Here is an 11,494-nt window from a genome sequence, read left to right on the forward strand (position 1 = left end):
CTCTTCTGACACACCTACTATTCTAACATTGTTACATTTCACATTGTCCCACAGCTCCCTTAAGCTATCCTCCTGTTTTTTGTCTTTTCTTTTTGGTTCTCTAATTGAGTGATATTTTCAACTCTGTCTTCTAATTCACTGAATCGATCCTCAGCTTCCCCTAATCTGCTGTGTATTCCTTCCAATGTGTTCTTAATTTGCGTTGTCATTCTTTATCTCAGACTGTTCTTTTTTCATAGTTACTAAATCATTTTTCATGCTATTGAGCATCTTTACCATCATTACTCTGAACTGTTTCAGATAAATTTCTTATCTCTGCTTCATTTATCTCTCCTTCTGGAGAATTCACCAGATCTTTCATTTGGGAGTTGTTTCTTTGTTTCCTCATTTTGGTTGTCTATTTGGGTTTGTGACTATGTTTTAAGTAGATCCTCTATCTGATATCATCAAACTTTAACTTCACTAAGTGCTTCAAAATGTTAACCATAAGCCTATTATCAAATTCCTCACTTTCATAAAGTAAGTCAGCAATAGTAACTTTCGACTGCTCTACAGCAGAAGCTCTGGGCACAGGAATAAAAACAGTTTTCAAACCACAAACTCACCTATGGTGCTACTGCTGCTAGATGCACAGACCACCATCACTACCATGGCCTTGGCCAGCCGTGGGCAAACTACGGCCCGCAGGCCGGATCCGGCTGTTCTATCCGGTTCTCTTGCTCTCCCCTCCGCTCCTTTACTTTGAATTTATATTAGTTCACACAAACACTCCATCCATGCTTTTGTTCCGGCCCTCCGGTCCAGTTTAAGAACCCATTGTGGCCCTCGAGTCAAAAAGTTTGCCCGCCCCTGGCCTTGGCCATTCAGAAGTCCCCTTCCCACTCCAACTCCAGAAATCTTTTAACGGCAGCTGTTACAATAACCAACATGTGATCAACAAGATATGGAATAAGTAAAGCTTGGACCTTGTTCTGCAACAGATACTATACTCTGATAAGCCATTTTTCTAGGTCAAACTGGCTGAAGATCAGCCAGTTCATATGATTCAATCTAGCAAAACTAAATGCTCTGCAGGCAGGCCCACCTACAAAGTACAGACAAGGTACAGGAGCTCCTCTAGGAAGGCATGGAATCATAGTTCTTTCTCATAAAACTCAGTCCTGCCCTGACCGGTTTGGCTCAGTGGATAGAGCGTCAGCCTGCAGACTCAAGGGTCCCAGGTTCGATTCTGGTCAATGGCATGTACCTTGGTTGCGGGCACATACCCATTGGGGAGTGTGCAGGAGGCGGCTGATCAATGTTTCTCTCTCATCGATGTTTCTAGCTCTCTGTCCCTCTCCCTTCCTCTCTGTAAAAAAATCAAAAAAATATATTAAAAACAAACAAACCTCAGTCCCTTTCTCCTGAATCATAAGTGTTCTCCATTACCAAATGGAAACTCCTCATATCCTCCATCCACAGAATTCTTCATTCACCTAAAAGGTATCAAGCCAGGCCAGGTGCACCAACACCGCTGCTATTCCTGATACTAAGTTTATTTCCATGCTGAACAATGGTAGACCCAGTATCCAAGAGTAAGGGAATGGGGACAGCCTTCCAAGGAAAGTTGTGTTGCCTGGCCAGGCTGGACTCCTGCTCTAGAGGGCCCCACCTGCTGGCATATGCACTAGCTGTTTCCTGGTTCCTAAGCCTCCCCTTCTGCACCCACTTGTATAGCTTAAAATTTTCTCTGCTTTAAGCTTCCCGCTTATTCATACATGACAATGCATAACAACATTTATCTATATGGAACACTCACACTCACATTTCTAACATGTTCTTTCAATACAGGCATCAAAGTTATAAGAATAAGTTTTTATGTCACTTAGAAACCTCTCCCTCCTTATGTCCACATGAAAAGAAAAAAAGCAAAACTCCTTTAGAAATGCCAACCCCACCCTGAGTCCAAGCACTCCAAGTAGGGAAACTTCCTGCCTCGAGTCCTGGTACTGCCATGCTCTGACTGCTCACAGAGTCTCACCATCACCATTCCACCCCACGACATACTGCAGGTGCAGCACCACCAAGGAGAGACAGTGGACAAACAGCCACTGAAACCTATGGCCACTTCACCCACCTACACTATTAGAATCCCTGGGGAATTTTCACATTTATATTCCCTAGTATATGCACCCATCTGAGCTATCAAATGCATGTGGACTATTTGGAACCAATTATATCCTAGAATAAAACCTCAAAGAGAAAAAAGTCCAAATATTACTTTGCTGGCCATTTACCTTTTTATAGTAAAACCTAAAATAACCCAAAGCTTTGAGAAATATGTTTTTCATCCAGATTGAAAATGTTTCTAAAATGTATGGTTCATTTTCTACAGTAATAAAATAAATAAATTCTAAAGCAAACTTGTGGTACAATTTTTATTTTTTTTAGAGAGAGAGGTAGGAAGAGAAACATCGATTTGTTGTTCCACCTATTTGTGCATTCATTGATTGATTCTTGTATATACCCTAACCTGGGATCGAGCCCACAACCTGGTGCAATGGCACAACGCTCTAACCAACTGAGCTACCTGGTCAGGGTTTGTGATACCATTTTACACACACTACATAAGCAAACCACTTAAAAATTGTAATACCCAGGCAAGTGTAATCTTACTCCTGAAGGTAAATGAAAATATTATGTAAAGAAAAAATGATCATAACTTATTGAACAAACAAAACAGAACATATTTTTTACCTGTATTGTTTAGCAAAGATTTAAAAACATATATGCTGCCCAGGGCATGTGGCTCAGTTGGCTGGAGCATCATCCCATACAGCAAAAGGCTGCAGGTTCAATTCCCAGTCAGGGCACATATCTATTTTGTGGATTTGATCCCGCTCAAGCGTTTATGGGAGGCAACCGATTGATGTTTCTCTCTCACGTCAATGTCTCTCTCTCTCTCCCTTCCTCTCTCTAAACATATCCTCAGATGAGGATTAAAAAATATATATATATAATATATATTAGATGTCCGGTGCACAAAATTCGTGCACTGGGGCGGGGGGGCCCTCAGCCCAGCCTGCGCCCTCTTGCAGTTCAGGAGCCCTTGGGGGATGTCCGACTGATGGCTTAGGCCCACTCCCCGCAGTCAGACATCCTTAGCACTACCGCAGAGGTGGGAGAGGCTCCTGCCACCACCGCTGCGCTCACCAGCCGTGAGCCTGGCTTCTGGCTGAGCGGCGCTCCCCCTGTGGGAGTGCACTGATCACCAGAGGGCAGCTCCTGCATTGAGCGTCTGCCCCCTGGTGGTTAGTGTGCATCATAACAACTGGTTGTTCCACTGTTCAGTCAATTTGCATATTAGCCTTTTATTATATAGGACTAGAGGCCCGGTGCATGAAATTCGTGCACAGGGGTGTGTGTCCCTCAGCCCAGCCTGCACCCTCTCCAATATGGGACCCCTCGAGAGATGTCCGACTGCCTGTTTAGGCCCGGTCGCCCCCAACTTCCCTCCTCTGCCGACCTGGTCACCCCTAACTGCCCTCCCCTGCAGGTCTGGTCACCCCTAACTGCCCTCCACTGCAGGCCTGGTCCCCCCCAACTGCCCTCCCCTGCAGGCCTGGGTCCCCCCAACTGCCCTTCCCTGCAGGCCCGGTCGCCCCCAACTTCCCTCCTCTGCCAGCCTGTTTGCCCCTAACTGCCCTCCCCTGCAGGCTTGATTGCCCCCAACTGCCCTCCCTTGCAGGCCTGGTGTCTCCCAACGGCCCTCCCCTGCTGGCCTGACTGCCCAAAACTGCCCTCCCTTGCAGGCCTGGTCCCCCCCCAACTGCCCTTCCCTGCAGGCCTGATTGCCCCCAACTTCCCTCCTCTGCCGGCCTGGTCACCCCTAACTGCCCTCCCCTGCAGGCTTGATCGCCCCCAACTGCCCCCCTTGCAGGCCTGGTCCCTCCCAACCGCCCTCCCCTGCTGGCCATCTTGTGACGGCCATCTTGTGTCCACATGGGGGCAGGATCTTTGACCACATAGGGGTAGCCATCTTGTGTGCTGGAGTGATGGTCAATTTGCATATTACTTTTTTATTAAATAGGATAGAGGCCTGGTGCATGGGTGAGGGCCGGCTGGTTTGCCCTGAAGGTTGTCCCAGATCAGGGTGGGGGTTCCCCTGGGGCATGGGGTGGCCTGGGCGAGGAACCCGTGGTGGTTTGCAGGCCGGCAACACCCCCCAGCGACCCAAGCAGAGGCCCTGGTATCTGGGATTTTTTTTTATCTTCTATAATTGAAACTTTGTAGCCTTAAGCGGAGGCCAAGGCAGGCCAGGGCTGCAGAAACTTGGCTTCCTTCATTGCCGGGAACAACTCAAGCCTCCTGCTCTCTCCAGCTCTGTGGCTGCCACCATTTTTGTTGGGATTTATTTATCTTCTATAATTGAAACTTTGTAGCCTTGAGTGGAGGCCTGGGCCCGTCAGGGTATGCAGAAAGCTTGGCTTCCTCCATCGCCGGGGAAACCCAAGCCTCCCTCCTGCTCTCTCCATGGCTGCAGCCATCTTGGTTGGGTTAATATGCATACTCGCTCCTGATTGGCTGGTGGGCGTGGCTTGTGGGTGTAGCAGAGTATGGTTAATTTGCATATTACTCTTTTATTAGATAGGATGGTAATACCACCAAATGTGGTCTGAGCTCTCTTAAGAGACAGGGGACCAGTTCTGACGGTGGCTCCCTCCAGTTTATAGAGTTTAAGCCAGAAACGGTATTGCAGCTGCCAGGAACACATGAAGCACAGTGGGCCCTGCACCTGGGAACTGGCCTGGGACTGTCAACATGGCCTTGGTGTTGCTAGGAGCTGGCCTGGCAGTCACACCTAGGCCTTGATGTTGAACATAAACATCAACGTCAGACAATGCCACTCTGGAGCATGCACCCACCTCTACCAGAGTCCACCAGGACCCAGAGGACCCCCCTGCTCAGAGAAAGCTGCAGGAGTCTGGATGGGGGCCTTGGGCTACATGTCATCACCAACCTTTACCTCTACCTGATCAATTCCTGTGCTGTACTTGAGGTGACTAGGTTGCCTCTAGGAAACTAAGACAAAAAAAGACACTCTGCAGTGATATCTGAATACAGACAAACCATGAACAAAATACCAAACACCCCTTCTCCCCAGCTAATGAGTGACTATTGCTTTTTTATCAATTTCCACTTGAGTCTCTTCGCCCTATAGGTAAAATTTATTAAAATGCTGAGTTATATGTATACCTAAAACTAATATAACTAAGATAATATTGCATACCAACTATATTTAAATTTAAAATTTTTTATAAAAGGATTTCTTCTATTTAAAAAAGAAATATTGAATTTTAGAATTACCCTTTTCTGACGGCATCCACTCCAGAGCAAAGCCCTAATTCCTTAAAAACTCTCCCAACTCACTAACACAAGCCCAAATCCTGTAATACATCTATCACCATCTTCCTGAGATGGCCCTCAGTTCTCTATGTTGTGTGTTCTCCCTCGCTTCAACAAGCAATAAACTCAGCCAGTTCAACTGATGTTCTGGTATGTTCTGGTGGTCTTTGGCTGGTGGGTGCTGACAGTTGTCAAGACATCAGTTGCCATGATAGGTCACTATACATGCAGAAATCGTAGGAGCCTGGCTGGGAAAATGATTCTGGGATATAATCTCAGTGCTAGTTCTCTGAATACATTCCCTGACCAGATGATTTTCTTGTCATCTGCCTTTTTCTCCTAAAAGCTGGATGAAGGGAGAAAGAAAGTCTAGTTAATTAGATGTCCTGGTGAATAATGTTACAACTAATCAAGGATGTCCTGGACAGCTTCCCTTCTCTCCCATTTCCAAAAGTCACCCCAGCACAAGGTTAGAGTAGGGCTGGACGACTGACTCATGGGCAGAGCCTGAGGCAACACTACTCAAGTACTTTAAGCCACATGTTCAAGCCCAATAAATTAACCCAGGCTTAAAGAAGTCAGGCTGTACACATGTAAGAATTTTAATAAGCTTGGAAAATGCTACCTAGAGCTTATGTACAAGCTTACTGTACCAATGGGATTCCCTGCCACCAGCCACAGAGTGCTAAGCCCCTGACAAGAGCTTTTGAGCACATGGGGGCAGCAGTGACAGGGAGTTAGCTTGGTCCAGGTTTCCTCAGGAGTTGGAGACTCACAGCAGAAGGCTGGCAGCCAGATGGATAGAAAGCAGAACAGGGCATGCAGCTCTGTGGAGCCAACGGCATTTACTAAGAAAATATGTCAGAGCTTTCTTTGGTAGAAATCTGGTCCTCACACACCCTTCCAGAAATGAGCAAACACTGTAATCAATATCTGCATTTATTCAATGCCTATTTGTACACAGAACTGTGTTAGGTACAAAAGAGAGTTGTTTAAGCAAACATGGTCTCTGCCTTCTAGATGCTGAGATCTAATATAAATAAAAACAATAAATCTATCCAGAGGATTACCAAACTAACTGAACAAACATGAAACAGTCAAAAGTAATGACCTTATATAGTAAATGCAATGGAGTAAGAACTGAAGGTAAGTCATGGGAGATAACTCTGCAAACAGGGTGGCGCCCTAATGGGACAGGTACCTTGTTAAGGCTGAGCCTCCACCTGGCGATCAGCTTTTAAGAAATGCTTCAAGGGCTGGCTACTGGGCTTGGGGGAAAGGAGCCAATCAGAGAAGAGGGTGCAGCTTGGTAGATGATTTAGACATAAATACAATTAGAGGGAGAAAGAAAACTTGACAATCAAGAAAATTAGGATTAATCAGTCAAGCCGGTGTGTGTTTCTCCACTGCTGTTACTAATGTCCCCTTCTGATAAACATTTTTAAAAACTCACATTCTTTTATCATGTTATTTAAAATTTGAAAGGAAACTAAATCTCCTAATGAACACCAAATCAAAGCAATAGTGGCTTCAGAATTTGATTTTCCAAATGACACTAACCACCCTCTTTAACCTAGAGTTAAATATGAATCATGCAATCAGTTGGGTGGTATCAAATGTCAACAAGGATGGAGTAACTATCAGTGAATTCTTAAAGAAGAGGATTTGGATCCTGGATCCACATGGGATCAGACAACCAGCAGTATTAGAAGGAGTAACAGCCTAAGGTGACAAAAACAAACCAGGGTACTAGCAAGAAAATGTAGTAATTACCTGATTAAAATTTTTGAAGGAGAACTCTTTGTAGATGGCATCTCTCTCTCTTAATTCTGACCATCCTGCTGCTTTAAGGTCGAGTATAACTTGGTTCCTCTCCTCTGTTGTCAACAAGTGAGCATCTGCTGACTATGAAAAGAGCACTTTTAATATCTGTAATGTAGAGGTTTAGTTAAACTCAAATGAAATTAAAACTCTTTTCCTTAGACGTAGAAAAAAGTCTTAAGTACAATAATTTCTAACCACCTTTGGTTCCTTTGTTCTCAAAATACAAAGTTCTCAAATATAGACAAAACTAAAGCTAGCTCTGTACAACCTAAGCTGCTTCCATAGTACAATAGGTGTATCATTACCCCTTACCACTGTCTTAAACATCACAATTGAGCTTCTCTGGTTTATTACAGACACAGTTGAGACTGACCATTACCACCGACTATCTTACTAATGACCATTAATAATGGCCAGCATTCCAGAACTTAGGAAACTGAGTTAAACACACTCACCAAAAGAAACCCTGCAAGTATATTGGAAGGACCAGAATTAGAACTTGGCTATAAACTTGTGGTATAGTGCTCTTGGGATGGTCCCACACCACCTTAGTAGCCTTCACTGCTTATTGACATGGGACTTAACTGTCTTGGTTCACTATTCCCTTTCAGATATGATAAAAACTAATCCCCGGGGACAAATGCACATTTACACAGGACTTTCATAATAACTTCTAAGATCCACAGACCCTCTGGACTACAGGTAAAAAGCCTTTTGCCTTAGTGAAGTGAGTTTTCTCAGAGTACCAGTGAGATAAACTCCCTCCACAGTCTGGCCAGAGCATTGCTCAGTTCAAAGCACTTGTGTGAATTGTCCACCTTGTTCCTACTCACCCTGGTGATGAAATTCACAACCCAAGAGTTCTGTTGATTAACAGGTCCACACTTTCCATATTTGGTGTGTGTGTGTGTGTTAAATATATTTTTACTGATTTCAGAGAGGAAAGTAGAGGGAGAGAGAGATAGAAACATCAATGATGAGAAAGAATCATTGATTGGCGGCCTCCTGCATGCCCCAATCTGGGGATCGAACCTGCAACCCGGGCATATGCCCTGACCGGGAATCGAACTGTGACCTCCTGGTTCATAGGTCGACACTCAACCACTGAGCCACTCCGGCCGGGCTCCGTACTATTTGTTTTTTAATTGAAAGAACTGTAATGTAAGCATCATTGCCAGAGAGGAGAGAAGAGAAGGGCACTCTACTAGAAGTCAGAAGTGTTTCATTCTCATCCTGGCATACGTGCCAATCAAAAACTCTTGCCTTACCTATTTGTAGGGTTACTGTAGGCTTAAGTGAGAGAGGGACTGTCATCCATAAAGAATGAGCTAACGTGAGGGTTCCTCATCAAAGGGTAACTGGGGGGCTGAGCTGGATTCTCCACTATGAAACTGCAACTCATTCCCACTTCAAAAATCCTAAAACCTTTTATTACTGACATTAATGTAAGAGAGCAAAGTCAGTAAACTTACTGTAAGACAACTGATTCTAGAGGTTCGGGTCAAGATGGCGGAGTAGTGAACACTGTTCTCTCCTCTTCCCATAACCACATCAAAATTACAAATTACAGAACAATCAACCTAGAGAACTATGTGAAGACTAGCTGAACCTAAGTCCTATAACTAAGGAAATTAAAAAGCCACTACGCAACTAGTAGGAGGCAGAGACATGAAATGGGCTGACCCCATGCCCAAGTGTGGCAGGTGAGAATTGGGAGGGATATCACAGCTACAGAGGTTCCCCCTGAGGAGCCAGGGGTCCCAGTCCCACCCTGGCCTTCCCACACTGGTTACTCTGCCAGAAACAGGAACCCCACAACACATGGCTGTGAAAATCAGTGGGATTCCATTCATCTGGGTGAGATGGAAGGCCGCTGAAAACGCAGGCATCCTCTGAAAGGGCCGATGCTCGACTCAATCTCTTGCAGGCACTCACTCTGGGCTCCTTCGGATGGACAGTGGCTCAGGAGGCACCAGAGAGAGACAGGAAGAAACTGAGTTATGTGGCTTCAGGGCTAGGGCCGAAGGGACAGTCGCCATCGTCCCTGTGTTGAGCCTACAATGGGGATATTACAATACCAACCTGATGAGATTTTTGAAAGGCTTCAGTTAAAGAGGTTTTTAATCTGAAGGCACCCAGAATAGCATATGGCAGTCACTCTAATCATGTCTGTTTATTCATTCCTCCCAGAACACCCTAATTTGACTTAATCACCAGTACCTGGATTACTTATGCCTGGATGGCAGTAAGCACTCAACGTGTTCTCACCTTAACAGTCAGGAAGCAAGGTGCCTAGCTTCCTCCATCCCCGAGATATTTTTAATTTCTTCTATCAAAATACTGCAGCCCTGACCGGTTTGGCTCAGTGGATAGAGCGTCGGCCTGCGGACTGAAGGGTCCCGGGTTCGATTCTGGTCGGGGGCATGTACCTTGGTTGCCGGCACATCCCCGGTGGGGGGTGTGCAGGCGGCAGCTGAATTGATGTTTCTCTCTCATCGATGTTTCTATCTCTCTATCCCTCTCCTTTCCTCTCTGTAAAAAATCAATAAAATATATATTTTAAAATACTGCAAACTGCTCTGGCCGGTGTGGCTCAGCTGGGTGAGTGTGGCGGAGTGCTAGGTCAGCTACCCTTACCCACAACAAGAGAAAAGGGGCTGGAGTGTGATTCCTGGTCAGGGCACATGTCTGGGGTTGGGGGCTCCATTCCTGGCAGTGAGCATGAGGAAGGCAGCCAATGGATGTTTTGCTCTCACATCGATGTTTCTCTCTCTCTCTCTCTCTTTCTAACAATTAATAAAAAAAATTTTTTTAATTGCAAACTGCCAAATGGGCTCTAATATAAGCAACTTAAAATGAGTGTAAATGCAACATTTTCCCCACTAGGTGGTGCTGCACGTTAAAGCTTTCTCTCAAAGTTCATTTATCCCCAATATATTAATTTCTAAAGTAGGAAAGCTGACGGACGCCACTCATAAGAAAGAAGAATCGATGTATCACCAAAAAAGATAATTTATTAATAATTTCTCAAAAAGAATAACACCAAAACAAACTCGTTAATTCAACATTCGGTCAGTTTTACAGCGAGCGCGCCCTGAGGGAGACGGTCCCTGCTCTCACGGAGCGCACAACCTAGAGGACCGAACAGCACTGTTAGTCACATCAGTGACCCTAACCATCAGATATTTTTACAACTACTTTCATGTTTTTTAAAAAACAAAAGTTCTCGTTAGTCTTCCGGTTCGAAATTTCGTAGACTGCAACGGGATTTTTAAGGCAAGGGAAAACGAAGGTGCTGCGGCCACGCCAGCGCAGCCACCGAAGTCCGAGCCCGAAAGCCGGGCCCTCGTCGGGCCTGCGCGGTCCCTCCCGCCCCTCCGCCAGCGCCACGGAGCCGCGCCCTCCTCCCGCACCGCGCGCCCTCCGCACCCACTCACCATGGCCGCGAGGCCGGGGTTCCAACCCCGCAGCGCCGCCAACAAGCGCCGCGTCGCCCCCCGCGCCCCCAGAGCCGCCGCCATGGCCGCCGACCGAGAGCTGCCCGGCGCACTGCCTGCCCGCCGTCCACCGCCTCGGCTCCCCGCACAGCCGGCCCCGCCGGGCAGGCCCAAGCGCGGCCCGCCCCGGAAGGCCCCCAACAGCTTCCACCAACTCTGCTGGCAGCGAGCGGACGCGCCCCCGCAGGCCCCCCAGGCTCCCGCAGGCGCCGCTCGGCACTCCTTCCGCATCTCCCCTGCCCGGGTCCGAGTTTCCTCGTCTGTGCGGGGTGGAGAGCGGCTGGCGGCGCGCTGGGCTTCCCTCGGGCTTATGTTTGACCTCCGGTTCTGCTCCTCGGTGCCGGGCCTCAGGTCGCCGCACACTCACGGACGCTCTGACGGAGCTGGGCTCCCTCCTGGGCGGTGGGCGAACAGTCTGCGCCGGCGGGAGCGTGTCGGGGCCGGAAGAGATGAGCGGCGGGTGGGTGCTTGGGGACCCCTCCCCTCTGTGCTCGCGGGGGCGGGGGCGGGGGCGGAGGGGGGGGTGAGCCATAGTGATTCAGGTCCGGGACTTGTAGGTCAGCGCACCGTAGGTTCGAAACTAAGCTTTGTGCTTCCTTAGCTGCCAAGACCCTGGGCAAACTGGCTCATCTGTGTTTGCCTAAATAATCTGGAAAACCTAGCTCTCAGTGTTGTCTAAAGAGCACCACAGGCGCGGCACACAGTAGGCACTTCAAAGATACATGTTGACGGATTTAGATAATTTTCTGGATCTTTTTGAAGAAGGGCATTTTTAAGGGCGTTTTTAC

General features: G+C 47.1%; 1 protein-coding gene across 1 annotated transcript in view; it reads right to left on the reverse strand.

The window, feature by feature from the left end:
- Nucleotides 1-10,980, reverse strand: part of PCBD2 (pterin-4 alpha-carbinolamine dehydratase 2) — a 73,763-nt gene extending 62,783 nt beyond the window's left edge. The window contains exons 1-2 of the mRNA XM_080672760.1: nt 10,647-10,980; nt 7,159-7,290 (exon numbers count right to left, since the gene is read on the reverse strand). Coding sequence (XP_080528886.1) covers nt 7,159-7,290; nt 10,647-10,937 — 423 coding nt within the window. The 5' untranslated portion in view covers nt 10,938-10,980. The remainder of the gene's footprint in view (nt 1-7,158; nt 7,291-10,646) is intronic.
- Between the last annotated feature and the right edge of the window lie 514 nt (nt 10,981-11,494).

Source organism: Plecotus auritus, assembly GCF_963455305.1.
Source record: "Plecotus auritus genome assembly, chromosome: 6".
In the NCBI taxonomy this organism is placed as follows: domain Eukaryota; kingdom Metazoa; phylum Chordata; class Mammalia; order Chiroptera; family Vespertilionidae; genus Plecotus; species Plecotus auritus.